Here is a 21726-nt window from a genome sequence, read left to right as displayed (position 1 = left end):
GCACTCCCACCCTGCTGCCCCCGCGGGCCCGCCACCTTTTTTTGCGCCGCTTTCACCCCATCTCCCAGCTGTCCTCTCCTCCCCCCCTACTTAATGGCGCCCGCGTAGCGGACGCACCAAAGGCAAGCCCATCTGTGCCCGTACCCACCTGACCCCGCGCCCAGTTACGGAACCCCTTGCTCTTGCCCCCCCCCACCGCCGCTACACACGTCTTCGCTACGATGCCACCACCCTCCACACACTCAACACCGGCCGCTCATCCACCTGCCATCAAGCCACCCTGCAGCTCACCCGCGGACCCTTCTCCTGCCGGAACTGCACCTTCTCCAGCCTCCACACCAACAACCCACCCACCAAGGCAGGATGCAACTATCTCAGATGCATCCTACTCAACATCCGCTCCGTCCACAAACACATTGTCGAACTTTGGAATCTACTCGACTCAGCTTCCCCAGACATTGCCTTTCTGACCGAGACCTGGATGAACGCCTCCTCAGCGCCCAACATCGCCATAGCCATAGCCATCCCAGATGGTTACAAGATCACCCGCAGGGACCGCTCCAACAAACCAGGAGGACGCATCGCCATCGTCCACAAGAACAGCCTCAGGATCACGACCAGCACCGAAGACACCCTTGGCACCACTGAACACCTGCACTTCCAGATCCACACCGACCCAAACACCACCCTCAGAGGGACCCTCGTTTACAGACCCCCCCGGCTGCCGACAACAGTTTAGCAACTCCATCACCGACGTCATCAGCACACACGCTCTTGCATCCACAGACTACATACTCCTTGGGGACCTGAGCTTCCACCTCGAGAACACCAACAATAACAACTCAAACAGCTAGTCACAACATCCATCCACTCTGCAGGACACACGCTCAACCCCATTTTCTCCGCCAGCAAACACGTCTCCTTCAGCCACACCACTGAACTCCACTGGACCGACCACCCCTACATCCACTTCTCCTTCGAGAAACCCACAACATACCATCACCCGCAACGGATTCCCCATCACAGATGGAACAAGGTGTAGGAGGCTGGACTGGCTTGTAGTGAGTACCAAGGGGTACTTGCACCTTGCACCAGGCCCAGTTATCCCTTATTAGTGTATAGGGTGTCTAGCAGCTTAGGCTGATAGATAATGGTAGCTTAGCAGAGCAGCTTAGGCTGAACTAGGAGACGTGTGAAGCTACTACAGTACCACTTAGTGTCATATGCACAATATCATAAGAAAACACAATACACAGTTATACTAAAAATAAAGGTACTTTATTTTTATGACAATATGCCAAAGTACCTTAGAGTGTACCCTCAGTGAGAGGATAGGAAATATACACAAGATATATATACACAATAGCAAAAATATGCAGTATAGTCTTAGAAAACAGTGCAAACAATGTATAGTTACAATAGGATGCAATGGGGAAACATAGGGATAGGGGCAACACAAACCATATACTCCAAAAATGGAATGCGAACCACGAATGGACCCCAAACCTATGTGACCTTGTAGAGGGTCGCTGGGACTATTAGAAAATAGTGAGAGTTAGAAAAATAACCCTCCCCAAGACCCTGAAAAGTGAGTGCAAAGTGCACTAAAGTTCCCCTAAGGACAAAACAGTCGTGTTAGAGGAATAATGCAGGAAAGACACAAACCAGCAATGCAACAACTGTGGATTTCCAATCTAGGGTACCTGTGGAACAAGGGGACCAAGTCCAAAAGTCACAAGCAAGTCGGAGATGAGCAGATGCCCAGGAAATGCCAGCTGCGGGTGCAAAGAAGCTTCGACTGGACAGAAGAAGCTGAGGTTTCTGCAGGAACGAAAAGGGCTAGAGACTTCCCCTTTGGTGGACGGATCCCTCTCGCCTTGGAGAGTCGTGCAGAAGTGTTTTCCCGCCGGAAGGACGCCAACAAGCCTTGCTACACGCAAATCGTGCGTTTGGCGTTTTTGGACGCTGCTGGGGCCCAGGAGGGACCAGGAGGTCGCAAATTGGACCTGAAGAGAGAGGGGACGTCGAGCAAGACAAAGAGCCCTCACTGAAGCAGGTAGCACCCGGAGAAGTGCCAGAAACAGGCACTACGAGGATGCGTGAAACGGTGCTCGCCGAAGTTGCACAAAGGAGTCCCACGTCGCCGGAGACCAACTTAGAAAGTCGTGCAATGCAGGTTAGAGTGCCGTGGACCCAGGCTTGGCTGTGCACAAAGGATTTCCGCCGGAAGTGCACAGGGGCCGGAGTAGCTGCAAAGTCGCGGTTCCCAGCAATGCAGCCCAGCGAGGTGAGGCAAGGACTTACCTCCACCAAACTTGGGCTGAAGAGTCACTGGACTGTGGGGGTCACTTGGACAGAGTCGCTGGATTCGAGGGACCTCGCTCGTCGTGCTGAGAGGAGACCCAAGGGACCGGTAATGCAGCTTTTTGGTGCCTGCGGTTGCAGGGGGAAGATTCCGTCGACCCACGGGAGATTTCTTCGGAGCTTCTGGTGCAGAGAGGAGGCAGGCTACCCCCACAGCATGCACAAGCAGGAAAACAGTCGAGAAGGCGGCAGGATCAGCGTTACAGAGTTGCAGTAGTCGTCTTTGCTACTATGTTGCAGGTTTGCAGGCTTCCAGCGCGGTCAGCGGTCGTTTCCTTATCAGAAGGTGAAGAGGGAGATGCAGAGGAACTCGGATGAGCTCTTGCATTCGTTATCTGAAGTTTCCCCAGAGACAGAGACCCTAAATAGCCAGAAAAGAGGGTTTGGCTACTTAGGAGAGAGGATAGGCTACTAACACCTGAAGGAGCCTATCAGCAGGAGTCTCTGACGTCATCTGGTGGCACTGGCCACTCAGAGCAGTCCAGTGTGCCAGCAGCACCTCTGTTTCCAAGATGGCAGAGGTCTGGAGCACACTGGAGGAGCTCTGGACACCTCCCAGGGGAGGTGCAGGTCAGGGGAGTGGTCACTCCCCTTTCCTTTGTCCAGTTTCGCGCCAGAGCAGGGGCTAAGGGGTCCCTGAACCGGTGTAGACTGGCTTATGCAGAATTGGGCACATCTGTGCCCAAGAAAGCATTTCCAGAGGCTGGGGGAGGCTACTCCTCCCCTGCCTTCACACCATTTTCCAAAGGGAGAGGGTGTCACACCCTCTCTCAGAGGAAGTTCTTTGTTCTGCCATCCTGGGCCAGGCCTGGCTGGACCCCAGGAGGGCAGATGCCTGTCTGAGGGGTTGGCAGCAGCAGCAGCTGCAGTGAAACCCCAGGAAGGGCAGTTTGGCAGTACCAGGGTCTGTGCTACAGACCACTGGGATCATGGAATTGTACCAACAATGCCAGGATGGCATAGAGGGGGCAATTCCATGATCATAGACATGTTACATGGCCATATTCGGAGTTACCATGGTGAAGCCACATATAGGTAGTGACCTATAAGTAGTGCACGCGTGTAATGGTGTCCCCGTACTCACAAAGTTCAGGGAATTGGCTCTGAACAATGTGGGGGCACCTTGGCTAGTGCCAGGGTGCCCTCACACTAAGTAACTTTGCACCTAACCTTTACCAGGTAAAGGTTAGACATATAGGTGACTTATAAGTTACTTAAGTGCAGTGTAAAATGGCTGTGAAATAACGTGGACGTTATTTCACTCAGGCTGCAGTGGCAGGCCTGTGTAAGAATTGTCAGAGCTCCCTATGGGTGGCAAAAGAAATGCTGCAGCCCATAGGGATCTCCTGGAACCCCAATACCCTGGGTACCTCAGTACCATATACTAGGGAATTATAAGGGTGTTCCAGTAAGCCAATGTAAATTGGTAAAAATGGTCACTAGCCTGTTAGTGACAATTTGGAAAGAAATGAGAGAGCATAACCACTGAGGTTCTGGTTAGCAGAGCCTCAGTGAGACAGTTAGGCACCACACAGGGAACATATACATGCACACCTATGAGCACTGGGGCCCTGTGTGACAGGGTCCCAGTGACACATACATATAGGCCACAAACCTATGAGCACTGGGGTCCTGACCAGCAGGATCCCAGTGACACATAACAAACATACTGAAAACATAGTGTTTTCACTATGAGCACTGAGGCCTGGCTATCAGGATCCCAGTGAGACAGTGAAAACAGTGACAAACACCCTGACATACACTCACAAACAGGCCAAAAGTGGGGGTAACAAGGCTAGAAAGAGGCTACCTTCTCACACAAGGTCACCGGAGACCAACTGATCACTGCCCTCTCCCGGAACCCACCCATCGTCACCAGCGACACTGAAAAAGCAGCTGGCAACCTCAGGCAATGGATCAACAACTGTGCCAACACTCTCACCCCAGTCATAAATCCTTCCAACAGACACACCGACAGAAAGGCCTTCTGGTTCACCGCTGACCTCCAAGAATCTATGCAAACAAGACTCGAAAAGAAGTAGCACCAAGATCAGACACTGGACAACCAGACAGCCTTCAAGAACGCCATCCGCAGACACCACCAACTCATCCGAACCGCCAAGAGAACCGCCTTCAAAGAACACATTGACAACAACGCACACAGCCACAAGGAGCTCTTCAACATTGTGAAGGAGGTCTCCAACCCTGGCTCCAACGTCAACGACATCCCGCCATCACAAGACCTCTGCAACTCCCTAGCCACTTTCTTCTGCTGCAAGATCGCAGGCATCCATGACAGCTTCAGCGCTCAGACCCCCCGTCAACCACCAACACCACAGACTCACCACCCACCATCCTCCTGCTCTCCTGGACCCACGTCAACGACAATGACACCATTGAAATCATGAACACCATCCACTCCAGCTCACCATCCGACCCCTTCCCTCACCACATCTTTAACAAAGCAAGCTCCGTCATTGCACCCCAACTCCGGAAGATCATCAACAGTTCCTTCAAGTCCGTCACTTTACCGGAGAGCTGGAAACAAGCAGAGATCAACGCCCTCCTCAAGAAACCCAGGGTGAACCCAAAGGACCTCAAGAAGTTCCAGGCCATCTCCTTGCTCCCCTTCCCCGCAAAAGTCATAGAGAAAATTGTCAATAAATAACTGACCCGTTTCCTCGAGAGGAACAACACTCTGGACCCACCCCAATCCGGATTCCGCAGCAACCACAGCACCGAAACTGCCCTAATCGCCCCCACCGACGACATCAGAACCATACTGGACAACGGCAAAACCGCAGCCCTCATCCTCCTGAACCTCTCAGCCGCGTTCAACACCGTCTGCCACCACATCCCACGCACATGCCTCAGCAACACAGGAATCCGCGACAAAGCCCTGGACTGGATCACCTCCTTTCGCACCTGCAGAACTCAGAGAGTCCGCCTCCCTCCATTCAGCTGTGAAGCCACCAAATTCATCTGCGGCGTACCCCAGGGCTCGTCCCTCAGCCCGACCCTCTTCAACGTCTACATGGCTCCACTCGCTAACCGCCCGATCTCACAACCTCAACATCATCTCATACGCCGATAACACCCAGCTGATCCTCTCCGTCACCAAGGACACCGACAAGACAAACCTCCATGAAGGAACGAAGGCCATCGCCGAATGGATGAGGAACAGCTGCCTGAAACTGAATTCCGGCAAGACTGAGGTCCTCATCTTCAGCTCCACCCCTTCCACATGGGACAACTATTGGTGGCCTGCCACAATGGGAACCACACCGTCACCCACCAACCATGCAGGCAACCTGGGATTCATCGTGGACTCTTCACTATCTATGACCCAGCAAGTCAACGCCATCTCCTCCTCCTGCTTCAACACCCTCCGCATGCTTCAGAAGATCTACAAATGGATCCCCTCTGAAACCAGAAAAACAGTCACCCAAGCCCTCATAAGCAGCAAACTGGACTACGGCCATGCCCTCTATGCAGGAACCACGGCCAAACTCCAGAAAAGACTGCAACGCATCCAGAACGCCTCCGCACGCCTCATCCTGAACATCCCCTGCCATTGCCACATTACAGCCCACCTGAGAGACCTACATTGGCTCCCTGTCAACAAGAGAATCACCTTTAAACTGCTCACCCACGCTCACAAGGCACTGCACAACACCGGACCAGAATACCTCAAGAGACGGCTCTCCTTCTACACCCCGATAGCTTTGATCCGCTGACCTTGCCCTAGCCCCGTCCCATGCATCCGCAGAACAACCATCGGCGGCAGATCGTTCTCGCACCTCGCCGCCAAGATGCGGAACACTTTTCCCACCCACCTGCATCAGACCAAGGACCTCCTTACCTTCAGGAGACATCTCAAGACATGGCTGTTCGAGCAGTAGCAGCCCCCCTCAGCGCGTTGAGACCCTCACGGGTGAGTAGTGCGCTTTACAAATTCCCTGATTGATTGATTGATTCTGAAAGACCTGGTCACTTACCACATTTAGGACAGTCATCAAACCATTACAGCTTGAAAATTAAATTGAACTCAGAAAACAGGTAAAATTGTGATCTGATTCCACCCACAATCGCTCCTTTTTTAGTGGAAGGTGTTAATATTACTACAGGATTTGTTTGTTCTTTAAAAAAGATGCTGATACCACATAGGACAATGGTGGAGGTTCTCAAATGTATTCTTTAGCACTTTAGAAACTGCTGGAGAGTAGTTTGACTTTTTGAGAATTCAAGTGCCAGCATGTTCCTGTTTCTTTAACCAGTGTGTGTGTGTGTGCAACAGCAGTTTCGTCAGACATCTTGATTAGGAATTCAGAAGCATACATTTTTACGCTCAAATTCAAAAGACATATGAAACCAGAGCATGAAAAGCCTTCCCAAGAGACAACCCTGTCCCTAGACCCCCGACACCTGGACCTGGTGTCAGTGTCTGTCTCACGCCAATATCTATGTAAGGGTTTGGTACTAGAGGGAAAGGCTACAGAGCCTCTGAAGAAGGAGTAGAAAGGGCAAGAGTTACATCTTGTGGTGTAGGACTTGGCAAACTCCTTTGATGTGAAAGCTGTAGAACACCCACTAATAGTACTTGCCATTCAAGATTTCTGGTATTGAGCTGCGTACATAGTTGTTTGTTATTGGCGTAGTACTTGGCCATGTTATAAGAAGCCAAGGTTGTGAGCTTTCAAGGCGAACACAATGGGAGTATCTAAGCTAGTCGATTCTGGTACAGAACAGACACCGTATTTTTAAAGGAGGTTTAGGGGCCTGGAAGAAATTGAAGAAAGCACAGTCAGTGTATTAAACAGCAAAATAGATTCTGAAAGAATAGACCCTCTCTAGGTGTTTGAATTCATGGAACTGACCTATGGAAGGATCTTTAAAAGCAAGAACAAGAGAAACTTTTACTTGGCTCAGTTTCATCAAAGGAGACGTGTTGCGTAGGGCTATTTCAAGTAGGGCTTTGGAATTTTACACAAGTTTTGTGACTGTTTAATACAGGTGTGCTGGTCGTTTCACCTCCTTTCAAGAGCCACCAAGATACTCAGCATTTGTTTCAGACTCAGTTATGATCCTGATTATCAGTGGTGGGATCTGATTACACCATGTGGTTCTTTAGTGGTAAAATGCACATACTCAACAAGGAGAAAAATTACAACTGATTTCTTATAAAGGGTATTGGAGAAAATCAGTAAGAAAAATGACTGTGGGTCGAATTCATATTGAAATCCTACAGTTGTAAAAGTTCTATGGCATTCATGTCATCCAGAATGCAAAATGCTGATTTCAAGATGGCTTGAGCAAATTCAGAGAATCTGCAACTCATCACAAAAGGGTACAGGTGTTTACAATGTATTTTACGTGTATTTTTAATTCTAGTAAAGCCAAAAATGCTGGCCAAATTTGTTGGAGCTGAGAAAAATAATGTTAGAAACCTTTCATCTAGCTTTGGTGTCAGGCAGCTATGCGGTACAGTGGGACATCCAAACTTGTCTATGTTCTGATAACTTTACAAAGCAAATAACCACCTACATTTAGAAAGTTGCAGTAACTATGGGCCTGATTACAACTTTGGAGGAGGGTGTTAATCCGTCCCAAATGTGACGGACATACCACCAGCCGTATTACGAGTTCCATAAGATATAATGGACTCGTAATACGGCTGGTGGTATATCCGTCACATTTGGGACGGATTAACACCCTCCTCCAAAGTTGTAATCAGGCCCTATGACTCTTACATTTATTTATGTTTATGGCATAAATGAGTATGGCTGGGTATCAGAAGAATTTTAATTTAGAGTTTTCTGTAGTAGACTTTTTATGTGACAGGAATTAAATCAGTTTTTAAAAGGTACACTCTTCTAAACCCAGCACCAATATCGATTAAGCAATCATTTGGCATCTAAGATACCCCTAAAATCTTGTTTGGCCTACTTAAAGACAGCCAAACACCCACATTCTCTAGTTTATTGACAGGTACTTAAATCAGAGATTGGGTGCCTGAATTATTTAAATGTACCCAGGACATTGGTACAATAGAGAGGTCACAAAATTACCTCTTGTTAGGCAAGTGCAGAAGTAACACCAGAGGTATGAGCATTTCCATAACAATCATAAATGCAGCAAAAGGAAACATAAACCTCTTAACTATACACTAACTTCTGAGTCAAACTTCCCTAAGCATTATCTAAGTCTAAATGATATCAAAATGTAGTAAAAGAGGCTGGACTGTTAGTTTACCATTAGTGACTCTAGTAATTAGGATACAGACCAATCACAAGAAATTATTTCTCAATGAATGTGCAAAGCTGTGTCAGTTTGTAGCTGTAACTTACTGAAAGATGGACTTCTAACTAGCAAGTGACGATCTGTTAAGTGAAAAAACCTCTGTGGAAGGCCTCTCCTAGTCCCTGACATTATCTGGGCATTTCTGCTTTCACCAAGAAATCTGCACAATGCCACAGCACAGAAAGACATCTAAGACATCTAAACAAGGGCGATGTGGAGAAAAGCACATCAGATAAGCTTCATTGTGCCTTGATGGCGTTTGTCTAGAAACTTGACAAAAGGCACTGGTGTTGGCCCAACAGTTTTGCACACCAATATTGTGCTTGTGAGACACCCCGGTGATCAGCCCTGAAGATTTCTTCCAGGTCCATTGAGCAGTATCTAAACTATCCAGTGTCAGCAGTGGTATAAAAGGGCACCCAGGAAACCCCTGTGAACATCAGTACTCCCTCGGATTGCTTGGGAGAAAAAATGACTATCATTTTCCTGAACCTTTACCTGCTTCACCTTGCTGAGAGCTTGTCAGTCCTCACAAACAACCCTTGGTTATGAGCTCCTCTCAAGCAATCTGACATTGCTGAGCCCTATTCAGCTTCAAACATCTACTAGGCACTGCAGGAGCTCCTGGGCTTCCTCCAGACCACAAAGCAAGGAGTGGCAAAGTGCCAATACAATCGTACGATCTTCGATCATTTATTGCCTATTCAGAGACATCCTCCTTTACCTTTTACATTTTATTTAGATTTAAGTGCTTCATTGGGACTCTACCTAATACTGTCTGAAGTCGTGAAACTCAACGCCTACAGTCTAAACCCAGCTAAAAAACAATGCAGGTCCATTCATGAGATTAAGTGCTAAAACATTTTTTTACATTCGTAGACTATCCCTAATCTGCCAGTTTATGCCGAACACCTTCACCTTTCGTCCTGCCAAGTTGGGAACTTAGACTTTTGACTTACAGTTAGGTGGTAACACTTGTGCTAACTGAAAAGCCTCTGAATTGAGGAGGAGTGGTCCTCCTTAGCAGAATTATCTGCTGATGGAGAATCCTGTCAAAAACCAGCCTGTTGGGCTAGGTGCGAATGTTTGGTCTAACACAATCAAAGAGGGGCAGAGATATTTTACAAAGGTCCAGTATACAGCCTCCCTAGGTACTGAATTACTACAAAATGGGTACACTGTTTCTGTACATTTTTTTCCTTTCTCTCCTGCTCTTTATTGCGGATAGGTCTAAATTGATTCCTACCCTGGCACACACTTTTGAATAAAGATCTCCGGTAATGTGCCCCCTCTGTGGGGCCCGTCAGGCATTGCAGCGCCGGCCTGACGAGGAGCTAGCCCTATGATGAAGCATGACATCCACTGGGTGTGTGAGGGCTCTTGCTTCTAATTTAAGAAGTGACTCTTTGAACCTGTGCCCCTTGTCTCTTTTCTTCTATAGGAACAGTGTACCCATTTTGCAGCCAATGTTTGGTCTTCAGAGGTAAAGATGTTTTTCTAAAAATTATCCCTTGGCTGGCTTTTGGTAAGGTGTGGCGAGAGCAGAAAAACTATACTCTAAGAAAGAGCATACAGGTTATGTTGCAAAACATACATAATAGAACAGTCAAAAGAAATAAAGAATGTCAATTTTTGAACAAACATTTGGTTAAAATGATTGTGCATGAACTTAGCAAAATTGGGACCACTGGGTCAAACTCTATTAATAAGTAAAATGAACGATATTACAACCTGTGAAGTAGTCAATACTGGTAAAAAGGGCATAGTATTAAAGACAACAAACAGAATTACCCTGAATCATCCTCAATTCCACTATTAATGCAGTTATATATATGTAGTGAGTCACAATCGCTGGGTAATGAGAAGTCAAATCTCCAATGAAGAACACAGAAAGCAGTTGAAAATGTTGGGATGTTTTACTGTGAATTGCAAAAGTTTTCATAAAATCAAATCAGGGGAAATGACCCAAGCCTACATCTGAAGCCACTGAAAAGCTGGGCAGTGTCAGATGCAGGAGATGTGAATCCTCACTGATTCACGAGCAAAGAGCCATAAGGATATGTTGAACTGTGTTCACATTTCAGAATCAGATTTACTCATGGTGCATTATCTTGACAAGACAGTATTAAACATTGATGCAGAGGCTCAGTTTCAAGAAACTTAGATTTCAGTTCTTTAGGCCAGTCGCACTTCTGGAGAAATGTTGCAGACCCTCTCCTGCAATTCTCCACAACTTGCAGTGTGCTAGACTTACTCTAGCACTCCATGACCCTGAGGTTAGTGGAAAAGTAGCCCCACAGGTACAGTCCACTCAAAAAGACTCAAAGGCTTCTTAGAGCCTGTGGAATCCTTCCAGCAGGTCACAGCTTCCAGACGCCTTGCAGAATAAGGTCCCTGAGACTCGATCAGTGTCCACCCACGAGAGCTAGTTCTTGGTGTTATGTCACTTCTGTCCTCTTTCAGGTTTAAAGGAGAAGTAACAGTGGCAACAACATGTGCAAATTTATATCACTAGTTTACAACTAGAACCCAGCCCCCGTCAACGTTTCTGCACAGTTCCAAGCCCTCTATGACGACAAAGTGATTTATGTACTACCTTTGGGGTGAGCATTGTGGATGGAGAACTACCAGAGGGCTTTGCTAAAGAATCCCACTGTAGGATATTTTTATTTATTCATGTTTGCTTGCAAACTGCTCATTTAAACACAGGGTATAGTAATTTGTAGTTATGCTTCCAGGCCAGGGTCCGTGTCAGCACATTGGTTTGACCATATGCAGGCAGTTGCTCCTCCCCCGTCCTGGCTGACGAGCTGTAGAGACCAAGATGTTGCAAACAAAGTGTGGCAAGACTGAGATGGGACAGATATGGGGCAGTATAAGTACCAAAGAGGTAAACATAAGTTTAGGACAAGCTGGGGAGACCAAGATGTATCTAATGGTCTGCTTATGTAGTCTTATTCTCTTGCTCTCTCATCTCTTGCCACTCTTGCGTGCTCTCTGACAATAGGATATGCAACAGGGGGCTAGGGGAATGAAGATACAAACACAATATTACATATACAGTGTCTTGTTCACAACATCAGTTCTGGAGACCACCATTCACATAACACAGAAATAAGTAATGAAAAAGCCTTACACTATGAGATTGTCTGGTGCTAATGCCATGGGTCATATGATATGCAGTATCCGGATCATCAGCTCTGCGGTGCCATATCCTTTCAGCTCCAACATTTGGACGTCTTACAGTAAGAAACTTCGCAACATAAGGTGGAGTGATGGGCTGTCGGGCAAGAAAGGAAAGAAGCAAGGAGTCAAATAAGCATTTGTTTTTTTAGAAAACTTTTTATTGACTATTGTATAACATACAATAAACCAAACATTATGAAAAACATAGATGTGTATAACATACAATAAACCAAACATATACATATAACATACAATGAACCAAATATTATGAAAAATGGTTAGATTACCCAAACAAAGAAGAAGTGCCAGACACCATCTTGTTACAGCAGCCCACACAGAAATCATACCACCAATAAAAACCTGTTTGTGGGCGTCCTACCCCTCCATAGGCAGTTTATGTCTTAAATGAATGTATTTCATTATCCAGTGATCAAGTGCTTTTTGGCATGGCTCAATTTGGATCCCCTTGGATTGGGTCTGGTCTCACCATATTCATGTCCTGCTGTATTTGTGTGGGCATCCCTGCACAATGGATATAGGACGATCAAACCCTAGCCCCTTCCTCCAACCATCAAATGACAGTGCCTCCACACCCTTCTAGGCTTAAGTAATATCTTGCTTAGCAATAACCAGGCCAAGCCATAACAACTCTCATTTGCATCTATCCCCATGTATGTTTTCAGTAATAAATCGAGCAAGTGTGGGGTCTCCAGGGAATCTCCACCCAAGAACCCCCACCACACATGAAAATACTCCTTCCCAAAAGAGGCAAAGGTTCGCACAGCTACAAACTGTGCGGAAGAAGTCTCCTATTTCTGTAATACAACATAGGCAAAGCCCAGCTTTGATAAGCCCCATCACCCGCAGCCGTTCCCTAGTGAAATACACACATTGCATGTACTTTAGCTGTATAATGAGGTACTGAGCTGCAATTACTACTTCTTTAGCAGATGCCATAGCCTCCTACCAGTAATCGTTATTGAGTGGTCCTAAGTCCTGAGTCCGGGTGTCACATTGATATAGATATCCCCACTTTTGGAATACTCTTAACCCCACCTCTGCGTGAAGATGCCACTCTTGGTAGACTGAAATCACCCTGTATGTAAGTGGGACTTGGCATTCTGCTCAAATAATCTGCAGTCACCTCCTTCCCTACGAGACAGTCCACTTTGCCTGTCAGAGTTAGGACTTACAATTAGGGAGGATATATCTTTGTGTATCTATGTGTATAGGAGTGTGATATTTGTAGGGTGGAAATAGAGCTGAAAGGCAGCATTGAATTGTACAAAGGCAAAGATGCAGTGAACAGGTGATTGAGGGTGTAGCTGGGTTCTTAGAGCAGAAGGATGTGAACCTTTGTCTCCTGTCTGTTGAAGTACCACATTCCAGTAGTGTTACCTGTGGCAAATACCAGCTTGATCACTCTCAACTCCACAATAATTATGTGGAGCTTCCTCTCCTGTACAGACCACATTGCAATGAATATCAATTCCACAGCTAGTGATACCTCTGCGTATGGAGGTTAAAAGAACTCTCTCTTTTGAAGGTTCTCTTTATATCAGCATGGAACAAACAGTATACTTCCCACAAGGCAAATGTCCATTGACAGGAAGAAGCGGGGAACTGCGGTACCTTTTTGGGTCATTTGAATTTCGTTGGCCTGTATGGTGTTTAAGAATATACAATAGGTAGTAACACACCTCAATCTACTATTAGGTGGGTGAGTAGGATTATCTACAAGATCCTTATTACGAGCACTTTTGTTGGCTTTTCTAACAATTGTACTAGGATAATGTTGTTGTAAAACTTTTGTGGCTAATTCTTGAGAGTGTTAAACATACCTCTGGATATTTGAACAGTTAAGCCTCACCCTCAGAAACTGGCTATATGGAAATCTATCTTTTAAATCACATGGGTGATAACTATCAAACCTCAAGAGACCATTTCTACCTTTAAGTTTGTGTCAGACGTCCGCTCTAAGACCTCCACAATATTTTCAGATAATTTTCAAAATACCATTTAGACCAACTGATGGGGTGGGTCATTCTAGGGAACTGATTATTTACATTGAGCCTTTGAATAATTTCCATTTCCTGGTCTTCTGATGTCCAAATAATGAAGATGTCCTCCATCTAGTTGAACTATACATTTACATTTTTTCTGTAAGGATTTCCTGATGAATACAAGTATTTGGAGTCAAAATTATGTACATACAAGAAAGCTAAGCTTGGGAACAACCACTGCCCATTGAACTTCTTGTAATCCGGTGATACATCTTACCATTAAACTCAAAGTATTTCCTTGGTAAGGGATAATCTAGCACACTCCAATATTCCCAGTCATGTTCATGTAGCAGTACTTCAATGATATATAAAGTTTCTTCACAGGATAGATTTGTATATAATGCTTCAAGGTTGAGTTTAATAAGAATGTCATTGTTTGTGTCAACGGTGAAATCCTGAATGAGATTAGCAACATCTTTATTATCCTTAAAATAAAAAATTATTGTGACCATCAGTGGTGTCACATACCAATCGGAAATGGTAAGCATGTAGAAGTAGGGGATTTTAGGTTCCATAACGTAAAAGGAAGTCAGATTAATTTAATCAATCAATCAATCAATCATTTGTTAAGTACAACACTATCACCCCTAGGGGTATCTGGGCACTTAGAATGCTGCATCTGTGTTGGAAAGCCAGGTCTTGCTTTGCTTTTCTGAAGACTGCCAGGGAGGGTGCTGATCGGAGGGGGAGGTTATTAAAGGCTTTGGCGGCGATGAAGGAGAAAGAGTTGCCCTCGCTGTGGGTGCGACAGATGCATGGGCATTGTGCGAGGGCAAGTGAAGAGGAGCGAAGGTGTCTTGAGGGGAGATGGAAGTTCAGCCAGTGGTTGATGCAGGATGGTCCCAGTTGGTGGAGAGCTTTGTAGGAGTGTCTTGAACTTACATTTTTTCTGAACAGGGAGTCAGTGGAGTTTCTTGAGGTAAGGAGTGATGTGGGTGCGCTTGGGGATGCCCAGGATTAGTATGCTGCCACATTCTGTACTGTCTGGAGTCCTCTGAGGAGCTGGGAGGGGATACTGGTGTATAGTGTGTTGCCGTAGTCGAGGTGGCAGGTGACGAGGGCTTGTGCGATGATCTTTCTGGTGTTTACTGGGATTCATCTGAAGATCTTGCAGAGCATGCAGAGGGTGTGGAAACAGTTAGGAGGCGACTGCTATGACTCGCTGTTTCATGGTCAGTTGGCTGGCCAAGATTATGCCGAGGTTGAGAGTGTGGTCAGTTGGTTTGGTAGTGGGTCCGAGTTCTTCCGGCCACCAGCTATGGACCCAAGGGGAGGCGTTCTTTCCAAAGATCAGTACTTCGGTTTTGTCAGAATTAAGTTTGAGGCAAGGGTCTCTCATCTAGTTGGCTACATCAGTGATGGCGTTGCGGGAGTTGGTTTTGGCGTTAGAGGGGTCTTTGGTGAGCAAGAGCTGGGTGTCGTCAGCTTAGGAGATGGTGTTGAGTCCATGGCCTCTGACGATGTCCGTGGGGGGGCATGTAGATGTTGAACACTGTGGAGCTGAGCGCTGATCCTTGGGACACACTGCATCTCATACTCTTGGGAGCGGAGGATAACAGAGGTAGGCGGACACTCTGGGTGCGTCCTGAGAAGAATGAGGTGATCCACTTGAGGGCATGTTGTTGAATGCCGATGTTGTGGAGCCTGTCAATGAAAATGTGGTGGGCAACAGTGTAGAATGCTGCAGAAAGGTCGAGGAGAATCAGAGACACTGTTTGTCCTTGGTCAAGGAGGATTCTGATGTCGTCTATTGTGGTAATCAGCATGTCTCGGTGCTGTGACTGGCCCGGAAATCTGATTGTGATGTGTCGAGTAGGTGGTTCCGTCCAGGTAGTCGGTGAGCAATCGGTCGATGGCCTTCTCGAGTACTTTGGCTGGGTATGCGAGCAGGGAGATTGGCCAGTAGTTCTTGAGGTCACCGGGGTCAGTTAGGGGCTTCTTTAGGAAGCGTCTGATGTTTTTTGTGCTTCCATCCGTCTGTCAAGGATGCTGGTGAGATGGACACGTTGAGGAGGTTGGTTAGTTCAGTGCTGATTATGTTGGATCCGAGGTTGAAGAAATGGTGGGAGCAGGGGTCGGTGGGTGCCCTGCAGTGGATGAAGGACATGATGGTAGCGGTGGTCTGGACATTGAGTGAGGTCCAGGTGGTAATGGCTGGGCTGGGGTTCACCGGTTGGAGGAGGTGTCAGGTCTGAAAGAAGGGGGTTTAGGGTTAAAGTTGTTGAAGATATTGGCAATCTTGCTGTGGAAGTAGTCGGATATTGAGTCGCAGAGTTGTTGGGAGGCATGTCTGTGGCAGTCGAGTTGGAGAATTCCTTGATGATCTTGAATAAATCCTTGGTGTGGTTGGTTGTGGCATTGATGCGGTCGGTGATTTCTGTTCTTTTGGCCTCCTTGATGCGCCGGTGGTAGTTGCTGAGTGCTGTTTTGTGTGCGGCTTTGTTGGAGGGGTCCTTGGAGATGTGCCATTGCTTCTTAGATTTGAAGACAGTTACGCTTGGTGGTTTCGAGCTCTGGGATGTACCAGCAGTCTTGACATTCTGTTGGCTTTTGCCAGTTTCAGAGGGGCGACTTTGTCGCCGCATTCGCTGATCCAGGCATGGAAGTTGGGGGCGGCCTGGTTGAGGTTGGTTGACGTATCGGGTGATGTGGTGCTGAAAGCCTGCATCTATTGACTCTTAGTTACTTTTCCCCAGCTGTGGTGGGTGGAGCTTCAGTGCTTGGTGATGGTGTGCTGGATGTTCGAGGTGGTGAAGTGGATGATTGTGTGGTCGGTCTAAGAGAGTTCTGTGGTGACGTTGAATTTGATTCTGTCGCAGGAGGAGAAGATGGTGTTGAGGATTTGTTCAGCTCTGTGGATGGCGTTGGAGACTAGTTAGGTGAGTCCGATGTTGTTGAGCTTCTCCAGTAGGGATACAGAGTTGGTGTCCTTGGGGTCCTCGATGTGGAAGTTGAGGTTGCCGAGCAGCATGTAGTGGAGGGAGTCGATGGCGAGAGGGGCGATCATGAGGCCGATGGCATCGCAGAAAGCTGTTCGGGGTCCTGGTGGTCTATATGCAAGGGTATCCTTTATGGTTGTCTTGGGGTCGATGTGTAGTAGGAAGTTAAGGTGATCCATGACAGGTGTTGGGTCATCGGTAATGGTGGAGCACTGGATGTTTTCCTTGAAAATAGTGGCAATTCCTCCGCCGTACTTGTTGGGGCGGTCTCGGGTATCATCTAGTATCTGTCGGGGGTGGCAGTGGCAATGTCAGGGATCAAGGCAGGGTTGACCCATGTTACAGTGGTAAGGCAATGTCTGGGGTGAGCGTGGTAATGATGTCCCAGGTTTCTGAGCTTGTTTGCGGAGGGAGTGGGCGTTGAGCACGATGCAATGTAACTGCTCTGGGTTGGTGGTGGTGTTCTGGAAGGTAATGGTGTTGAGTCCTGTGTGGATAGGTGGTCCGGCGAGACAGGAGAGGCGGCAGTGGCGGCAGGTGAAAGGTCCTTCGGCAGAGCACGGTGAGGCCGTGTAGCAGTGGATATCTTGGCGTGCGGTATTGAGGACACAGAGCTCGTCTGCAGAGAAGCGGTAGATGGTGGGAGGAGCAGGGGTCCTGTTGCTGGGCACGTTCCAGTCATAGATGGGGGCAGATGGGCATGCCTTTAGCAAGCAGGCTGCGCAGGCGCATTAGTTAGGTCCTCGAGTGGGAGGGGCGCAGGGGCAGGAGGGGGAGCAGAGCGAGAAAAACAATTGTGGTAAGTGGGGAGGACTGAAGTGGGGGCAAAAAAGCGGAAAGAACGAAGAGGAGGCGGTGGGGGCCTGAACCAAGGTGGGAAAGCAGCAGGCAGGGAGCAGCAAAACAGACAGGGGCAGCAGGCGCTATATTGCAAGCACTATAGAGCGCTTAGCAGTAAGTGCGCGGGAGCTGGAGGGGCCTGCTTCATGGTTCGTGATCCAACCATCTCCCTCAGCCTTTTCAACCTTCATTTTGATTTGCATCTTTAACCCTTTAGTAGGGTCATCCTCCAGGATTCTGTCTGAGTCAAATGTCCCAGGCATTATTTTACTTCATATAGATTATGTTTTAATGTCAATCACTCCCCCTTTATCAAAAGATTTAATCAATACTTCTGGGTTGTAGCAAACTTTTACTGCAGCTTCTCTTTGTTTCCCAGATATATTGTCAACTGCTCTTTGTTTTATTTTGGCTACATCCTCCACTTCAGTGGTTACCGTGTGTGGTCGAGGGTAAGTACCTCCAGAGGCGTGGCATGAAGAGGTTGAAAGGAAGATTTATTTCTTAGGCGAGGGTCAACAATTTCCTGACTAATAATCTCAGTGTTGTTAAAGAAAACTTTTAGTCTGATTTTACGAACAAATTAGGAAAGTTCACATCTGAGACTGAAAAATGTTAATGCTAACAGTGAACAACATTCAATACAACAGCAGCTCTTTGTAAAGGAGCAGAAATGGGTGTACAAACTCTACATCCATCTAATCGGTGTGACTGATGACATTCCATGCACTCAACAAATTGCTTCTGCTCTCCGATAACTGCAGCTATGTTCGATACTGTGACTGTGGATATATGATCACAGACCAACCTCAATGGTTCATTTCATCATGAGGTTTTCAAATTCAAATTCCCCAATAAAAGGAATTACTTCTACCAGAGTTTTCTGGTTGGTTCCCAGCTGATTGGTGTGTCAGGAAGCAGCAAAGAGGCCTTTATATTTTGCATTTATCTTGTCACATTAGTTGTGCTTAAAAGACAGAGGTCAAATGTCAGGCTACGATTGGTATTTACTTTTCTTTTGCTGACCGCAAAATGAGAGGAGTTTTTAAATTGAACTATGTGACAATCATGTAGGGGTACATGGAGTGCTAAAGGAAAGGCTGTAGCATGTCATTTATGTGACACACACCAAAATGTAAATACTTGTAAGTGACCTGTACACATATTTCAGGATATATCAGCAGTCAGGAAAGCAAAAATGAAGCACATTTTTTTGTAATTCTGAAGTGTGAAGAATACAAAGATTTTAACAGCATAAAAAAAAAAATCAAGACACATTTACTTGATGATGCACAAATATATATATTCACTGAAACCCGACTTCCACACTTTATAATTTGTGTGCTATATAGTTTTATAGGTAAGACTGCATGTGCAAATTTAGTGGCCATGTCAATGGAAAATGTGATGTCTGTAAATGGCAGTTCACCTCCACACAATGCTTTAGTAATATATTTGCAACAGTGTGCTGCAAAATGCACCTCCAGCTACATACTAAACCCTACCACTCTCTTGCTGAATACATTTGCTACACTTTGTGTGAAGCTAAGATTTTCAGAATCCCAATTTCTTCAGTGATGTAACACTGATGTTGGCTCCCCTGCTCTGAAATGTTTTCCTATTAATGAGCTGCGGACTTTGGATCTGGGGAATTAGTCCGGGTCCTGGCATGTGGGTAAATCACTAAAACTTCTGTGCTTAAAATAAAATGAATCTGACCATCTGCTAGGTAATCTGGTGATCATGCAATATGCTTCAGTGACCTTCAGTACAGTACAGGGCCAGCGGCGGAAACACTGTTACCGTCCGCTGGCCCAGAAGAAAAGTCATAATAGGAAGCCAGATATACCACCAGCACTGGCGGTATACTGGCGCCCGCAGCTTTGGCGGTCTTTTTAAAAGACCGGAGAAGCTGTAGTGAGGGCCATAGTGGTGTGCGTCAATACCTTCAAGAAGGCAGAGATGTTCAGTAGAAAAGTATTCCCCCAAATATTTTGGGGGGAAATCCAGTCAAGGCAGGAGGCGCCTAACCAGCTTTCTAACACTGTGTAAAAAGCGAGATGTTACAGGCAGGAACCCTGAAAATCAAGCCTCTGATTCCCCCACAGGCTGGGGCCTTGAAAACGAAGGCCAAAAGACATTTGGTGGGAATTCAAGAAATAACAGTTCTTTTGTATTTTTGAGAACATTTCCACAATTGCACACACATTCAAAATGTTGATGAGTTTTGGGACTCCTCTCCAAATATGGAATGCGGATTCTTTGCACTTCTCCCTAGATGATAAAAACTTACTGGGGAAATCCCAATTGCACGAGGTTTGATAATTACTGGATGCACAATTTATGTCCCGTCCTGCTTTAAGCAAGCTAGTAGCACTTTTTTCCCTTTCCCCAAAATTGCTAATAGGCCATGTGCACTGTTCGCTCATCAAATTTGTGTCATAAACAGGTGAAAATCTGGCAGGGAATTTGCACTGAGTAGGGTACAAACTGGAACTTGTCCTTGATTTGCTATCAGCTCAGTTATATAAAACAGGAAGTTAGTGTTGAGTTATGGGAAAGAGCTAATAAATAAAAAGGCAATAGCAAAAGCAGATCTGTACAGTACAATGGACCATGAGCAACTAGTCTAGGTGGAGATAAAGGGAATGGTATGCACCGTCATAAATGCCTGGCATCTCAGTGTGTAAGGCATTCATCTTCTTGATGTTATTCTCATATAAAGGAAATGCTATGTGAGATGGGAGCTCAAGCACACGTGCTTCAGTACTTTGCCACTGGTACCCATGCATCTCACACTGAAAACCAAAGGTAGATTTAAATGTCACAGGCGCTGAATTAAAAGTTGATGGGTTCTTTTTCAATAAATCCTTCTTATTTAAAAGTGTGATTGTGTAACGCAGGAATAGGTAGAGAGTTTATTTTCAGTTAGATCTCTTGCAATGTACCACTGTATATTATCTATTTTGCCTTTTTTGTATTCACAGTGAATAGTGAATCAAAACATGTTTTAAACAAAGCTAATTCTGGGTTGTATTTTAATGTGACAGTGTTCTGAATTTCTGGCACAATCCCAGGTGTAGTAATCATCTACACATTTTTCATCCTGGCACAATTCTATGGGGTTATTGTCCAACGTTGATGATAAACATTGTAATCTAGGGCAGTATACTTGATACCTATTATTGTTTAACATTATTTATCTTTGCCCTGTATTTCTCCTGGCATGTTTCCTTCTAGGGCATTATTCATTTTACTAACATAATCAATCAACTACCAGCTGCCAGTACAAACCAACTGCAGCCAACTACAGACCAGCAACAGTCTTTGAGAAACACATAAATAGACACCTCACTGACCACCACAACACCCAACAACTCATCAACACCACAAAGTCTGGCTTCAGACACAAACACGGTAGAGAAACAGCAATCACTGCCATCACATAAGCGATATTAATGATCCTAGACAGAGGTGATATGACAGCATCATCCCACTGGACCTCTTAGCAGCATTTGATATTGTCTCCCACTCCATCCCCACAGACGCCTACAGAAGGTCAGTGTCCAACCACCCACTCTCCTTTGAATCTTTTCCTTCTTGATGGATAGAACTCAAGCTGTCAACCCAGCACCGTATTCCTTTGAAGCCTGCAAACTCATCTGTGGAGTGGCTCAAGGTCGGTCCTTCAGCCCTACCCATTCCAACACATATATGATCCCTCAGGCCAGTGTCATATGTGCTCTCCTGCACTTAAGACACACAAACTCATACCCTTCCTCTTGGTCCCCAACACAAAGCCCAAGTTCAGCGCCTGCATAACCGAAGTTGCCAACTGGGTAAAGTTCAAATGTCTCAAGCTCAACAACGACAAGACAGAAATGTCAGCAAGGACACCTAACCATGAAACTCCACCTGGTGTCCGGCCAGCCTTGGATCTACACTCATGCCAGCAACCTCAGGGTCATCACTGACAACAAACTGGACATGACTGTGCAGGTCAACGACCATCTCAGCAACCTGCTTCAACATGC

General features: G+C 46.2%; 1 protein-coding gene across 1 annotated transcript in view; it reads right to left on the bottom strand.

The window, feature by feature from the left end:
• Positions 1-21726, bottom strand: part of EFHB (EF-hand domain family member B) — a 123961-nt gene that overhangs the window by 92851 nt on the left and 9384 nt on the right. Inside the window, exon 3 of the mRNA XM_069212069.1 lies at positions 11801-11944. Coding sequence (XP_069068170.1) covers positions 11801-11944 — 144 coding nt within the window. The remainder of the gene's footprint in view (positions 1-11800; positions 11945-21726) is intronic.

Source organism: Pleurodeles waltl, chromosome 10, assembly GCF_031143425.1.
Source record: "Pleurodeles waltl isolate 20211129_DDA chromosome 10, aPleWal1.hap1.20221129, whole genome shotgun sequence".
Classification (NCBI taxonomy): Eukaryota; Metazoa; Chordata; class Amphibia; order Caudata; family Salamandridae; genus Pleurodeles; species Pleurodeles waltl.
The sequence above is the reverse complement of the archived record's forward strand: the minus strand, read 5'-3'. Positions and strand labels throughout refer to the sequence as shown.